At 41.3% G+C, this 16,575-nt stretch overlaps 1 protein-coding gene across 1 annotated transcript; it reads left to right on the top strand.

Moving 5' to 3' along the window:
- Positions 1 to 341: 341 nt before the first annotated feature.
- Positions 342 to 16,553, top strand: dipk1aa (divergent protein kinase domain 1Aa). The gene is made up of 6 exons (XM_042497242.2): positions 342 to 1,983; positions 10,126 to 10,260; positions 10,552 to 10,659; positions 10,748 to 10,924; positions 12,076 to 12,207; positions 13,176 to 16,553. The coding sequence occupies exons 1-6, from the start codon at positions 1,930 to 1,932 to the stop codon at positions 13,854 to 13,856; spliced, it is 1,287 nt and encodes a 428-aa protein (XP_042353176.1). The 5' UTR covers positions 342 to 1,929; the 3' UTR covers positions 13,857 to 16,553.
- The last annotated feature ends 22 nt before the right edge of the window (positions 16,554 to 16,575 follow it).

Raw genomic sequence — 16,575 nt, 5'->3', positions numbered from 1 at the left:
AAAAAGGCTGTAAAGCCATGTTCGTCTTCTGCAGTCTTATTCAGCCATTTGTTTGCAACTGTCTTTTTAAAGACACATAAAAGCTTCAGACATATTTTATGTCGTAGAACAAAGCATGTTCATAAGCTTGTGTTAATCACTAACCTTATTTCAGACCTCTAACCAAAAACCCATTCAAAAAGCCCACTGACTATGAGACGAGGGAACTGAGAATGCTGAAATGCTAACAGATTTTTTTTCTGTTATCTTAGGGAAAACTGCCAAAAAGACCACTTCATCACATGCATAAAAAATTAGTAGAAAAAGGTAATGTTTTTAATGCAATCAGAACATAAGTATCTGTATTTATCACAGCCTTGTAACAGACTAAGGACATGTTGTTAGGTTGGAACGGCAGAGTTATATGACTGAGGACAGATTACAGCAATCTTTCTAGCAGTTGGGGTTTTAACACAACACATAAAAATATTAATTAAAAATAAATTCTGTAGGCTATTGATTCTCAAAAAACACAGTATCACAAAAGATAAAACTGTGACACTCAAGTATATATCGATATTTTCTTACACCCCGTCTTCGCTGTGGCCATGTCTAGCAGGACATGTCTGCTGCAGTTACAGGATGCTTGTTTGTTGTCTGTTCATGAAAACACATTAATTCTGCCTTCATATTTCCCACTTGGTGCATGTCTACAAACTGTTTGATAGTCCTGCTATTCTGAGATGAACGGAAAATGTGCAAAATGATCCTGATTTTTTAACCAATCATGTGAGGCTTTATACATGTAGTATATTTTGAACAACAAGCCGAAGACTGTTGAAAATTGGGATGGACGGACTTTGGACATGGCTACATAAAGGCTTTTTTTTGGACCAATTGTTCTCATCTATTTTCTACACAACTTGGAGGTTTACATCAAACAATAACTGCTGTCAATATAGCAAGACATAAATATCAGGGCAATGAAAAACAGGTGACATGTAAAATAACAACAGCAACAAAATTAGGCATAATAACAAATTAAATACATATTTGATATTCTCTTAACAAATAAATAATACATGTATGCATCATATAATACAGCCCTACTATTATAACAGCGACAGTAGCAGATACAGAGAAATAATGAAAGAGAAAATACACCTGCATTTTTTTAATGCTTCTTAACATTAACCTGCCCCTTCACCCTGGGCTTTTTTCTACTACACATATGAAAAGTTTCTCACATGTGCACTATAAGATAAATAGGCTAAATGAATGAATAAATAAAAGTATTCATACAAATTCAAATCATATTTCAAGCTTAGCTGAGTGCCTCCCCCCTGGCCTCACTCATGTCCTGCACCGTTCATCCTAGCAGCAGAGAGCACCACAGATAAAATGACAATTAAAGAATAAATCTATTGTTGAATGTGAATAGATGGCTGCAACGAGGCTTTTATTGTGAAAGACGTAGCGGAAGTTTGTTTTACTGGTGCCTGCAAACTTGACCCGGCCAAGGTTTCAGAGTTTAGCAATGCAAATACACAATACTCATTATGAGTCATAGATATCAACGCACCAGTGGATCCACGTTGACAAATAGCTCGTCAGTTTGGTTGACAACTTAAAAACATTTTGTTCGCAGACGAACACGTTGCGCCTGCGCCGCGATCCTACGTTTTTTTCCCCAGCTTGAGGTATGTTGTTGCTTTGCTTGAAAATCAGCAGCTGCTGCAAAGAGCAGAGGCAAAGTGCAATATTCACACGGACAAGACAAAACGGCAGCCCGGGGCCGTGGATCACAGTGGGGCTCACATCTGGAAACACAGAGTGGTTTCTGCCCGCTCTGTAAACCAGAAGAGTCGGTTCATGTGGAAGACGCTCTCTCGTGTGTTTTGGATGATCTCCCACAGCCAGGTCCTCGTATTGAGATGATCTATTTCTGTGATGGCGAAGGGTCTGTTTCCACGGGCCTGGGTGAAAAAGTCTTTCTACTTCCAGGTAATACCATTGATCTATAAGAGCTCTGTAAAGCTGATTATCGCCGGGATGTGTTTAAATTGAGTGTGAACCTGTGTGTAATGGGGTCGTCGTGGTGTCACACTAGACTGACAGCTGGCAGTGCCTCGTTGAGCTGCCCTGATGGGTATCATTGGCTGTTTCATAGGGTGAAGTCAGGTAATATAGGGCATCAGGTAAAATGAAACAAATAAGGCTTTACATTTAGAGCTAGTCACCAAACATGTTACAGCATTGTTATTACAAATGTGGTTTACATGAAACAATCATTTTAATGGTGTGACATAGCTTGTATGGCTGCACCAGTCCTGGTCCCAGGACTTTGAAGGCATGTTGATTTTTTAAATTGGTAATAAGAGTAGTAAGGGTATAATAACAGAACGTGGTTTTAGGATGTTAAATAAATATTTAAATATTTTCACAATACACTCTACTTTTTATAAGAAGGGGTTTTGAGTAAGTACTTGATGCATTCAGGTAAAGTGGGACAAAAAAACAGATAAAATGGGACATTTTTCAACAGTGAAATCAGCATGTTTTTAGACTACCAGGTGCCATAGATTCACGAGCTATGCTTTGTGTGCCAACCTGTCACATTTCAGATTTTTTTTGTACTTTTATCACATAAAAATATTACAAGTGATGCAGTGAGTCCATGTCAGCCACAATACTCCTGAATTAACCATTAGCTATCCCTACCGCTGGGAGTGGCTACAACATGAGAAGAAATTAGTAATCCGTGCAAGGATTTATTAGCCAGGCCGGGGAGGGATCTCTGCATTTCATCCCACTTCATTTTTACTTTTTTCTCCTCACATTTGACTGAAAACATGCCTAGACTTTCACTCACAACTCGCTGTTGTTTCATCATCCTTACCAGTGCCAGGGCAGCAGTAATCCCTTTGGTTGGATAATAAGGTTGAAGCTTCTCATTTGGGTACCAGTGGCTTGCCGCCAGCAGCGACTCCCAGTACAGTAAGGAGCTTATGACAGAGGAAGAGAATACAGGGTTATACTTGCTCTAGGGAAGGGTAAACATATTGCTACATTACAACAGTACAGTCTGCTTATCAAAACTTTGGGGATGGACTACAGTCCGTTGACTCTAGTAGAGTTCAGGAGATGAAACATGATGGTGGAGCTGATTTAATCTGGCTTCAGACAACATTTAATGACACCAGCCAGTGTTTCCTGTGGCCTCATGGGCTTATTATTTAACAAGATCAGCCACAATTAGGCTTCATTTCATCCTGTAGACCTCCTTGTTAAAATAATTCCCTAAAATAGCAGTTGGGTTGCAGCTGGTTTTACAGTATACCATCATATGAAAACTGACGACTATGGACCTGAATATAGTATATAGTGTATTTATGGTCAATTTATGACCAAGCACTTTCACACTACACATTCATTCACATACAATGTGCCACCTGTGTTTTTTAAGCATTCATACACTTGGAACAGCCATTGGGGGCAATTAGATGTTTTGTTTCTTGCCAAAGAATACTTCAACATGTTGACTGGAGGAGCCAGGGATCAAACCGCCAACCCTCTTATTAGAGGACGACCTGCTCTACCTCCTGAGTCACAGCTGCCCCATACATTTGCTTATATATTATATTAGTTTAAAATGCACCCAAACGGAGAATCTTACCTGCACATCTCCTTTCCCCATCAACTGCCATCAGACTTTTTACATAAACTTTCACATAAAAAAAAAAGGTTTCAAGTTTCAATCACGGTAAAGCATATGTTCCGCAAAAACAAATAGTCTTGAACCTTTTTTCAAGGTAGTCAACGCAAAAATGCAAATGGTCCTATCTAGAACCAGTGTTTGGTTTGTCTGTTGTGGGCTGTTGTGGAGACAACTCCATGAGAGAGGACCAAAACAAAAGCATAGATATGAATATTACATTACCCTATTCCCTATTACCCTATTACATGCCCTTTAATCCTACACACACTGCACCATTAAGGGTCATTGCAACTGACAGTGATAATAACTGTAATACCCTCTACAGTGATAGGGTGACATTTTTTAAAATAATGTTTTACCATTACGTTGCATACGTTGCAAAGTGGATTCTTTTGCAAGGTTTGTTTACAATATTGTGCAGTCTGTTAGGGTTGCCTCTGTTCCTGTTTTGGTACAGAGTTCGATGTAGGAGATGGACAGCTTTGGAAAAGTACAGTCAGCGTTTGTATATTTTAGCAAGTGCATTTTGCAGCCTCCTGACCTTACATCCAAATCAATTAGTTCTTTTAAATTTAGGTAGAAGGTAACACACCAACGTAATGCCAACTCTGGCTGATAACAAATCTAAAAGAAGTCTTGGTAGAGGACCTGGTGGTTTTACGGAGACACACCAAAATGTTTTGGTGGAGGTAGGGTATCCAGGTCTGTTACAAGACATGGTGTCTAGTTTGCATCTAGGTTCCAAGAAGCAAGTCTACAGGGTTATCTGGATCACTTTGCATAGTCAAACCCAGAACGTTTCTTTCCCCTTTATCAGTCCATGTTCTAGATTTGTTCCAGGTTTTAGTGCTACTAAGTTTTCTTCATAAGACTTAGTAGCAAACACACACACACACACACACACATTTCACACAACTACTGTACTGGACAAAATCATGCAGCCTCATAACCACTGTAGAAAACCTCTGACTAAAGTGGGATCATTGGCTTTTGTATTTCAAAGCGTTTTTGAAGTTCAAAAAGCCACATGAAAGCCAGTTTAGAATTTTGTGAATTTCGGTCTTTTCCTGTTGGCTCTCTTTGATACCGACATTGCAGATATTAAAGGGGGAGTTGACCCTCGCATCAAAATTACATATTTTTACTCTTACCTATTGTGCTATTTATCAGTCTAGTTTGTTTTGGTGTGAGTTGCAGATTGTTCGGGACATCAGCTGTAGAGCTGTCTGCCTTTTCTCCAATAAAATGGAACTAGATGCCTCTCTGCTTGTGGTGCTCAAAGTGCCAAAACAACTCAATTGAAAAACTCAACAGCAATGTCTCTTTCCAAAAATCGTGACTTGGTTACTCAATATAATCCAAAGACATTGTTGTAAGCAGTTCAATGTAGGAACTATTTTGTTCCTACTGAACTACACCCACTGACCTTATCACCATGCAGAAGGAAGCGTGCATCTACTGCTACCTCACCTAGCACCTTTGAGCTAGCTAACATTACAGCAAAGCCAAGGAGAACGTCATTAATGTTTACATCTCACGCTGTCACGAGCCTCTCATTCGTGAGTAGATGCAGGCGCAGGCAAGAGGAAAATATGTATTTTTGATTTCCGGGTGAACTGTCCCTTTTAGTGTTCTAACCTTTGCCCCATGTTGGGACTTTCATACTAGCAATGAGTCTGTAAGGACATTTTTTTCAGTCTGGGATGCGTCAAACATGTTCTATGCTCTGGTCTGCTGCGGCAGTGACCCCCGGATTGCAGACAGGAAAAGCTCTGAGGAGTTCACAGAACTCCTCAGACTTCACAGGAGAGAAAAGGATCATGGTCAATCTGTTCATCGCGAGCAACACCTCACAATCCCTTTATAAAACCATGAGGACAGCTCTACTGCATCTACAGTATATGAAGATGTGATACTGCAGGTCTTCTGTCCCTGCTGCAGTGGCCGGACTATAGTCATGAAGTCAATACTTGATGAGGGTTAACGCTCCGTAACTGAATCTAACTGTTGACAGCTGGTAACCCTATAGTTTGCAAGGCGGGTTTTGAACTATGTGGATTTTTCACATTTAACTATAACAGTCTTCCTGTCTGCACTGCCCATAACCAGCTCTCTTTATCACCAGTATTCAAGTCAGAGTCAACTTTATTGTCAATTCTGCTGTATGTTTTCCCAGAACCACGGTGTAAACATGCAAGTACACAAATAGAAAAAAGGAGTATGAAAAGTAGGTAAGTACCCAATAAAAGTAATACAATTACTGTTAAGGAAGGTATGTTTAAAATTATACAGGCACCACCTTCAAGTATAGAGAAACAACTTCAAGTATAAATGGGAAGTGAGCAGTGAGCAGCATTTCAGTTATGCAGTGAATGATTGTGCAAATGAGATGAATAGTGCAAATATGATATATTATCAGCTGCCACCTTTGCTGTTACATTTTGCATCTTTTCACCTTTTAATTCATGGGGAATAGGTTTTTGTATTTTACTTCATTCCAGACTTTTTCAAGTGCAATATTTGTATTAATTTATTATTAAGTTTAAGGAATTGGATGCAAAATTCCGACCACTATTTGCTATGTAAAGATATAGTGGAGTTTTGGGATCCTCCTGAGCAGAGAATGAAGTCACGCTGCCTCTGTGTGTGTTGTAATCTGAGCTTCTCTGACGCTGTGATAGACAATCTTGCCACACATATATGTTAGGGCATGTAAGTTCCTGTGTGTGTGAATCCCCCTGGTAAGCTAATCACTGCTGCACTGCACTGTTCTGATATAGCAGTTACCACTGATACTGGGACTGTATCATCATGGAAGCATAGCGCCCACCCTCTGGTCCCTCCACTTTCACCCCTGGTTATAATAGCTCCTTTTACACTGCCTGTTAAAGGCAGGAATATTGTGCCGTTATTCCGCCTCGCCTTTCTGTTTAAAAGATTACAATCATGGAATGGGGGGACAGAGTTGAGCCGGCAGCAGAGATAGTAACAGTGCCGAATTGAGGTCTGTGTAAAAGGCACAGCTTGCAGGATGTGACCATGGGCAGGACAGGAGATTTAAAAAGCAACTAGCAGCCAACACAAAGAAGAAAAATAGCAGCCATAAACATCTGCAAAGTAGGGAAACAACAAGGTCCACACATTATTGTTATTGACATGTTATGCCGCTGTTACTGTTTACAGATCGCTGCCGACGTGTGTTATATTTCACGCTGAAGGCTGCCGCTGTTGTGTGAAACGCCATGCCTTTCACACCTCTTTTACTTCCGCAATAACAGCATGCTGTCTTAAATCACACACTGGAGCAGCATAATGCTACCATTATTTGATTCTGTGTAAAAATGCAAAGGTGCCGTAAAGAAGGGAGTTAGTAGTGGTCGTTAAGCACAATCTTTGTGTAAAAAGGGCTAATTTTAGCTCTGTCAGCACTGTTGCTGTTGTTAGAACTGTTTATGGAGTTAGCACCATGAGCTGCAAGCCGTCAGCTCAGTGGTGTAGAATGGTGAACAGTTTTACAGTGCATTTACTACAGTGCATTGTATATAGTACCTCTATATCACACTTTGTACTTTGCATTGTATTCAGCTGCTGTTTTGGCACTTGAGTCCCCTGTGTAGAATCAAATAAGTTATCTAATGTTATCTCAGCTGAGACAAACACTTCATATCAGGTTTCAAGGAACAGGAGACAATGTGAAAGACCACAGGGAGTCAGGGAAGTATACCGCTCTCCGTTGATCAAGTTTCACTTCTTCTCAGAGGCTTTATCACGTGTTTGCACAGACATGGCGCACACATGACTTTTATCCCACAACATTGTCTGTGTGTGCCATGCATTTTCTACATACACCACCCACATGCATACCAAAAGAAATCACATCTGATAATGGTGTGTAGCTGATTTGTACTCCCCTGATAACTCTGCTCCCTCTCAGGAGGCCCACTATCTGTTTGTTCATCTCCTCCCGGAGCATTTAAAAAAACAGTGCAGTTCAGCTGAGGAGACAGGTCTAAAACACAAAACTGCTATTAAAACTCTTACAGCCTGCTGCTGCCAGTGGACAATTTGATGAAAATGCACCAAAGGGAACGGCAGGCAGGAAGATTCTGGTTTTCCTGTATCCTCCTTGCGCTTCTCTTTGAAGTCTGTAGCTCACTGTGGGGATGTGTTGCATATTTTGAGTGAACAAAAGCTGTTACAAAAGCCCCAGACCTCATTAGGTTTTTCATCAAGTTCAAACCCCACAAAAAAGTCATATGCCTTAATCTTAAAAGAATTTACGATACCAGACCATCTGTGTGTGTGTGTGTGTGTGTGTGTGTGTGTGTGTGTGTGTGAATGTGGATCTGACACTCTGCTGCAGTTTGTATGGACACAAATCAGAAAAATCTCATCATCTGTCCAAATCACAGCTTTTAACCAAGTGCAGTAATCACAGCACATCAAAGATTTAAAATAACTAAATTAAAAAAGTCGTTTACTCTGTCTATGCCTCACTGGGTGCATATTTTGTTGGGATTTGGAAACTGTGCTGGAGCTGAATCGCGAGGACCAGCACGCTGCCAAAATATACACAACATAAGCTGTTCCTGCCATGTGATCAGAGTGAGAATCAAAATCACTTTATCCTCCCAAGTGCTGTTAGAGTCCTTGGAGGAAAACTCACTGCAGTTTTGTTTTAGTTAGTCACATACTGTGGCTGACAGAGGAGGTCTGACCTAAATTTTTTTTCACTGCTCCAGCAAGCTTTCCAACAACTTTCTTTTCTTCGTTTTTTAACCTGCTTGCATTGCAGTAGTCACTTACTGATAAAATGATCATTTGGTTTGTCAATCCAATCAGCTAAATTGTGAGTTTAATCAAAATAGTCACATTTGAAGTATGTTAACTTCAACTGTTGTTCAAAACCAGATTCAGCAATTTCATGGCTTTGATTACCTCAATAGGACTGTAAATGCCAGTTAAAGGGTGAGTGTTGTATTTTTCAACCTGGGCCCTATTTTCGTCACATTACTGTGTCTAAGTGACTAACGGGAACAGCAATTTATTTCATTTTTCTAGTATTTTGAGATCACTGCAGACAGGAGGCAAGGAAACAGGCTTCAATGTAACCACTGTAACTTACATTTACTTCCACTAAACTTGTTTGTTTTTGCCACTGACAGGCCCAGATTATTATTCAAAGTGCCTGACAACATAAGGATCCCTACAGAGATAAAACTTTTTTTCAAGGAGTAAGATCCTTTTTATTAAACCAGACTAACTGTTAATACATAGTAATTTGAGTGCCCATAGAGCCAGCATATTTTCACATATAACTGGGTGAATTGAGGGTTTATTTCAGCAAACAACAGTTGGAGATGGTAAGAACAGTGGAAAGACAAACAGTTTTTGAGATGGTTTTTGTGAGTTTTATTGTGTTTCTGTTGACTCTTGAAGTGAGATAAAATTACTGTTTATTTATATGGAGTCTGGTGTGTTTGGCAATGCTATCTCTCTGTAGTGATTCTTGTCAGACACTTAGAATAATAATGTGAGCCTGTAGGTGACAAAAACAAGCACTTTTAGTGGACACACATTGATGGTGCAAACATGCCTCGAGTGGTTACCGCTGCCAGCTACAGTGCTCTTGCTCAATACTGCACCAGTTTTAAAAATCATTTCTCATTAGTCACTGAGGGCACAAAAAATGGGAAAATAGGGTCCAGATTGAAAAGTACCAAATTTACCTTTTAAATTCTTATAAAAGTATATTAAAGAGAGCAGATTAAATCATTGAATGCAGCTCTGGTGGGGTTTTACCTTGTTCTGTTCTTTTTCATTTGTGTTGCCTTTAGATCTTGTTCTGCAAATTTAAATATTTTCGTTTAAGTGAAGATTCTGTTTTAACTTTACCGCATTTCCCCGCTTCATCACTGTGGCAAATAAGTCACTGACTACAGGAACTTGCACAATGTCCCAGAAACAACAACAGCTCTGTCCAAAGCAGCATTGTGGGACATGTGATTTGTGCGTCCTGTGACACAGGCAGTAATTCAATTTTTCTTTCTTTACGAGCCATAGCCAGAGTGTCACGTGACGCTAGAACAACTGGATCTGCACCTCAAAACCATATTCCAGCTATTGTTGCACATGGCGACTAATCAGTCAGCCAGTGGCGTGTTATAGGACACCCTGATGCTGTCACCATGGTGACCTATTATGTGATCAGGAGTGCAAATGTCTAGCTTGAATCAACAACCCTTTCTGCGCTCTGTGCCTGTATAACATGTTAATACAGCCTGTACACCTCAGTGTGGAGCTTAACAGACACTGAAAATTGATGTGGACATTTTAACGATTGCACAGTCTGTTATTGACTCTAACGCAGGTATGTTTTCAGGCTGTAGATTGATCTTAGAGTTTCTGTGTTTGCTCGCGCTCCACAGGCTCGGATCTCCTTTGTGCGGGTGAAGTACCTGTTCCTCACATGGCTGACTGTGCTGGTGGGGAGCTGGGTGCTCTACGTGCAATACTCCGCCTACACTGAGCTGTGCAGAGGACACGAGTGCAAGAACGCCATTGTGAGTAATGGCTTTGTTTGTTTGGATCCTGTTATTTTGTAAGATTTTATGTAATGGACTTTTATTTCGCAATTAACACAGCATGAGGAACATCTAGCCTAAGGTTAAATCAAACTGCACAAGTCAACTTCATGAAATAATTCCTTGTGACAACTAAACATGTTAGATCTAGAAAAATAATATCCCCACTCTCTGAATGTCAGAGATGCAGACATGTCAGACATTATCTAATATTATAATAAAGAAGTTAAAGGTTAAATCCATCTACTGCATTTTCTCTCTTCCTCCAAGTGTGATAAATACAGGAAGGGCATCATTGATGGCTCTGCCTGCAGCAGTCTGTGTGACAAAGACACACTCTATATGAGCAGGTGTCTGTCAACGTTGCCAAATAACCAGGTAGGAAACACATTTCTGATAAGAGTTGTGAGTCTACTGCTTGCAATGTTCAGAATTTTCACAGTTTTTTGGACATTCTGTTTGCCAGGTGTACACAGGAAGCTGGGGAGACCACGATGGGATCATCCGCTGTAAGCTGGGGGAGGTCGTGCACTACGAGCTGGGCGAGGAGCCGGAGCCACGGAGAGAAGCCCCTGTGTTTGACAAACCCACCAGAGGCACTTCAGTGGAGAAGTTCAGAGAGATGGTCTTTAATCACCTCAAGGTAAGGACTTCAGGTTAATTTAGAACCAAATATTTTAGTCTGTGGCATTACAGATTGAACCTGAAACAACGCTTTCTAAAGGCTTTCCTCATTTCAGTTTGTACATCCTCAAGTCCTTTTCTCGCCTCCTCTCCTCACACCTTAATCTCTCCTACCTGAGATGTGAGAGTAGGAGTGAAGGAAGAGACACAAGGAGAGAGGAATCAAGGCGAAAGGCACTTAACATAATGACAGATTCGTACTTGGACGCAGGCATTTTAAAGCAGCGCACATTAAATATGATGTGTGGCACACATTGATGTATTGAGAGACCTGGATACAGCGTTGAACGTGGGGCCCTGTTCATTCCCATGACAGTTACTCAGTGGCACATGAACCCAAAATGGTTCAACTGCTTCATATAAAATTACCCAGATGATCTGGGGATTATCGGCTCTACATCTGCACGGTGCACTCCATAGAGACTGTAAACCTACGGCAGTCGAGCGGCTAACTTCTACCTGCCCAACAGCTAACTCCCAGTTTGAAGGTTAGCTTGAATAGGGATAAAATGATTTCATCATTCAGCTCTTCTGGAGTTCCCAAAAGTAATTGGACTGAATGGCTCAGATCCTGATAGTAGGGCCTTGTGACGCTCAAAAAATGTATCTACTGATTTACAGATGTCTCTTTAGCGAAGTAAATCAGTGGGGAAAGTCCTTTATGCCGCAGGGCATTACGTGACGGACCCCAGACATTGCAGTACAACTGTATGGCCACTACAAAGAACTGGCTTCAAAATCAGGGAATCTCTAGCGCGCCTCCTTTCTCCTCTCATTTTAGTAACTGAAGCATCCCTTAAGATGACACTCTGAGATTAATTTTTGGGGCACAAAATAATTTTTCTTAGGATGGTGAAGACATGACCCACTCTGCTTTGCATTACTCTGCCTCTGGTTGGCTTACCTCGACATTCTTACACTTAACCAACCCGATGAATGAAGGCAGTGAGTAATAGCCAGTCAGAGGCAGAGTAAGGCTGGTTATGCCTTCGTTATCTGAAGAAAAGAAAATTTGCCTCTGGGTCACAGGCAGGAGGACGGAGGAGTCAAGGAGGCACAGAATAGAAAATCGATTAAAGCCCTAAGTCTCTGTTCCTCTCTTTCCATCAGTCCAAGCTTGGAGAGCAGGCTAACCTCGCCAGCCTCGTCAGCCAGATCCTCTCTGTCGCCGATGGCAACAAAGATGGACGGGTATCACTGCCAGAAGCACGCTCTACATGGGCCCTCCTGCAGATGGATGAGGTACAAAAACAAGCCACTGATGATTAGGAACATAAGCTTCTGTCATCAGTGGGACAAAATATGTTGATAAATGAGACTTGGATTATACTGCGATACTGATTATACTGTTGTGTGAGAGCTTGTAAAATGGATGTTTTGATTTAGTTTGAAAGTTGATTAATGTGGACCCCAGTCAATCAATAATTCAGTATGTTCACCGTTTTCCATTGAGGCGGGTTTTTTTTTTCTACAAATTCAAGGTAACATGACTAACTGAGTTACAAATGGTCATATTGTGGGGAAGTATTCCTTAAAGCCCAGTTCAGACCAAAGATTAGCGAAGAGACAAAACAAAAAGTTGCAGAGGCGTGAACTGTCCCATCTCCGTTCAACTCAAGCCGTATGATGGCATCGCCCACAACTCAGCTTGTCAAGTCTTCAGTGGCTGGTTTTAGAACATAAGGCACGTCAACTGTTTCAACAGCCAATCAGCTTGCAGAGAAGTCAGACGGCCAAGTCACTTACAAACCGTCAGCAGACGGCATGTAAGCATTCTGGCATTCTCTGACAACAGCCCTCCATCCCTGAGCTGGTCTCATTACTTTCCTGCAGCTGTTGACACGTTTATCAGATCCGTCTCAATGGTGTGTTGTGTCAGACGGTGGGTCACTGCTGCTGGCTGTATGTGCGCATGTCACACACACACGTATACTCCAAAAAAACACAAGGTTACTTGCACCTGAAAAGCCAAAGTTAGCACAGTGTACAGAGTCTTTTGTATGGAGACGATACACCGTCTTGGCTGGTCACGTTGTTGTAAACGATTTCAGAACGTTGCAGACCGGTGCATTGCAAGAAGTTGCAAGTGTCAGCTCGTCTCATTGCAAATCTTTGGTCAAAACTGCTTTAGCATTAAAAAAAATGTGTCTGCAAACACAAAATTACTCGACTCAAGCTTTTTGGTGAGATTCCTGCTTTCTGTTTTTCAGGTACTGCTGGGCCTGCTGCTCCAAGACCGTGGACACACTCCTCGCCTTCTTGGCTACTGCGGGGACCTGTACATGACAGAGCGAGTCGCCTACGGGCCCCTGTATGGCTTGTCTCTACCCTGGCCGCTGGTATCCTGGGTGCCCAGTGGCGTGCAGCGCACTATGGACCAGTGGTTCACGCCCTCATGGCCTCGCAAAGCCAAGATCTCCATGGGCCTCCTGGAACTAGTGGAGGACATTTTCCACGGCACCTACGGCAGCTTTCTGATCTGCGACCTCGCAGCAGCGCACTTTGGTTACACCGACCGCCATGAGCTCCGTCTTACTAACACCCGAGCGGTGGTTCCTGAGGAGGAATTTAGACGCGCCATGCGGGGGCTGAAGTGCGAGACGGACGCTGACTGTGTGTACGGTGTTGACTGCCAGACGTCATGTGACGTGTCGGAGAAACGGTGCAGGGAGGAGCCAGCTCAGCCAAACTTGGCAAAGGCATGCAGCACGCTAAAGGACTACCTCCTGCGTGGGGCGCCTTCAGGACTGAGAGAGGAGCTCGAGAGGCAGCTGTACGCCTGCATGGCTCTCAAGGGCAACGCTGGACAGATGAACATGGAGCACTCGCTTATTCTCAACAACCTGAAAGCTCTGCTGTGGAGACAGATCTCACACACTAAGGACTCGTGACGAGGACAGGACGACCTCCTGGAATCTCGGCAGTCAGCTCCTCACACAGAGCTTAGTGTTAACGATGCTGTGATTTAGGAATAGCAAATTAAATGAAGTAGATTTTATCAACTTTTAACACTTTATGAATGATCAGACTCATGGAGACTCTACCTCCTCTATCGCTGTTTCAGAGGTTTGTGGGCTGAAAAAAAACGCCTGCGTAGTTTGGAATACAGGACTAAAACAAACTGAATGATTGCATGCTGCCATCAGTCACACTCAAAACAGTCCACGCAGCCACATTGTATTGTATTGTTCACCACGGAAGAATGTTTCAGGGGCACTGCTGGAAAAACAGACTCGTTAACAGATTTTACTGTTGTTTGTCTCGAGAGCTGAGAGACCAAATTGCTGTTTTTGCCACAAAATCCTGCAGATATTTATGAGCTAACATGTTTAGGAAGATCAGAGTGAGTGTTGTACATAGCTCCAGTTGAAAGTGTTACAATATGAGATAATTTTATGAAAGCCTCCTTAATTTTGTTATGTTGAAGTTGCTACGAAGCACCGTAACACAATCAGGGAGTGTATCGTTAAAGATGAAGGCTGGCGATATTCTAGATTATTATTTCAAGCAAATCCTGTGAAAAGACCAAAACCAACAGTGTGTTAGTTCATCTCTCAGTACTTCCCAATTTGTACTGTGCTGTTTGTTGCACTCAGCCACTAAACCACTGATGCCTACTGAAATCATAAATCTTTAAAAACAGTTCAATGTAATTTTTAGTGAAGGTTACTCAAATAGAGGTAAATGCTGCAGACTTCTATTTGGTGCACTAGTGAGTATTTATGAGGACTGGGTATTATTTTAACAAGTGTGCATTTGCAATAGCTGCAACTACATACTTGAATGCATCCACCCTTTCATGCATTCACACGCAACCTCACAAACACTTGTCCAAATGAGTTTCCCTATGAGAACCGGTTTATGAGTTATGAAGGAGGATGTGGCATAATGGTGTGTGTGTGTGTGTGTGTGTGTGTGTGTGTGTGTGTTTGTGTGTACATACATCTGTCAATCTGTGATTGTTAAGCAGCTGTTTCTGGCCCATGACAAATCTTTCCACAAAATTTTGTGGAAGTCTGTGAATCAATTTGGAAGTTATGTACCTTTTTGTCATAGGCCACTCCCACTGCCCCCCTCCAAGACAAATGGCATGACCACAAACACACTTTTACACAAACATGCAAGCACACATACTTGACCCTAAAGCCAAATTTCAGCCTCTTAGGGTAAAAACTGATGCCACTAAAGGATGGTTGAACCAATCAACAGAGAGAGCTATATAGCTAATGGTTGCAGACAAAACTTAGAACCAAAAACAACACTAGTACCCTTAAAGTGGTAAAGATACCAATACAGGACTTTATACAATTCCTATCATGTAAATGGCAGCATTCATTTGCATAAAATCTCACCAGACAACTCAAGCATGTAGCATAGCCACATTCAAAATACACCGCACCCTTAACCACACTAACTTGACCACGCTACAGACTGTATGGGGTGTAGTTGCTTTGGTCGTTGGCCAGTCAGATTTTGTTTTAAATCAAAGAATGTATGAGGTGGCTGGCTGTGAACAAAATCATAAAAAGAGTACTTTTTCTCTCTGGATCTGGGTACAAAAAAGATAAAATGAACTCATCCATTGAAACACTTTTAGTATGACTTGGTACAGATATATTTTGATCGATTTGTTCAAGTTACCGATGCCCAGCCCTAATATTTACAGCAACAGGACAGTGAATATGCTATCAACTCAAAGTAAACTACCGTCGCCTAATTCATCATATCGAAGAAACTTGTCATTTAGAAATAAACTATTTTTGGTTTTGGCGACACAGAAAGATGAGTCAGTTGTTGGTTTGCGTCTTCTCAGGGGTGTACTGTTATTGATACGATAAAATGTAGAATATCGCACATTTAAAAGTACAGATTAGTGACAAATTAAAGGAAAAACATGAATAAATTGGTGGAGAAATTTAACAAATGACTCTATTTAGAATTGAGACTCTATACCGGGGAACATTGAAGCTTTTTAAGGATTTTAACTGTGACTTATCTGCGTGATGAAATGATGCAGTTCATTAGCTTCAAAGCGGACATCATGATGGTATTTTGTCTGTTAGTATTCCAGTGTACTTCACTCTGCTGTACATTTTCCACCTTTAACGCTAGTGACATCACCAATGCTGCATCAACGACACGAAGAGAAGTAATGTATTTAATTTGTGAATGTTATCTCACTTAAAAGAGCATTCGTGGTGGTGTGCTGTATCACATGGTTATTTTGAGTTCATGTCTCAGTGCCATAGAGGTCATGCTGAAATCATTCATGAATGTTTACCACCAGCGAAGGTGGAGATGTTTATCGAATCTCATGGTCTCATCTGAATGCTGTATAAAGAGTATTTTCCATGATCCCATCCAGACATTGCTGTTGTGAAGTTGCTGTGACCGAGTGACTTGTTTAACCACTTTAAATGCATCACAGAACAGACGTGACCTGTAAAGCATGTCAAGCTTGTGGTCAATGCTGCTGTTTGAATTTCAAAAATGTTAAAAAAAAAAAAGAAAAAAAAGAAAAAGAAATGAAGTTTACTTATTGAAGAGACCAGCATGATTTTTGCACAATTAAACTACATACCACTTCACTGTAAGTTGTCATATATTTGT

The sequence above is a fragment of the Plectropomus leopardus genome, chromosome 12, assembly GCF_026936395.1.
Source record: "Plectropomus leopardus strain MGB_pleo_1.0 chromosome 12, ASM2693639v1, whole genome shotgun sequence".
NCBI lineage: Eukaryota > Metazoa > Chordata > Actinopteri > Perciformes > Serranidae > Plectropomus > Plectropomus leopardus.
Note: the sequence above shows the minus strand (reverse complement) of the source record. Positions and strands in the feature narration are given on the sequence as shown.

Bases quoted from the DNA above. Each gene is read 5' to 3' on its own strand.
- dipk1aa (XM_042497242.2), top strand. From the start codon at position 1,930: ATGGCGAAGGGTCTGTTTCCACGGGCCTGGGTGAAAAAGTCTTTCTAC. The intron at 1,984-10,125 runs GTAATACCATTG...CGCGCTCCACAG, and splicing joins AAAAGTCTTTCTACTTCCAG to GCTCGGATCTCCTTTGTGCG. The intron at 10,660-10,747 runs GTAGGAAACACA...TCTGTTTGCCAG, and splicing joins CAACGTTGCCAAATAACCAG to GTGTACACAGGAAGCTGGGG.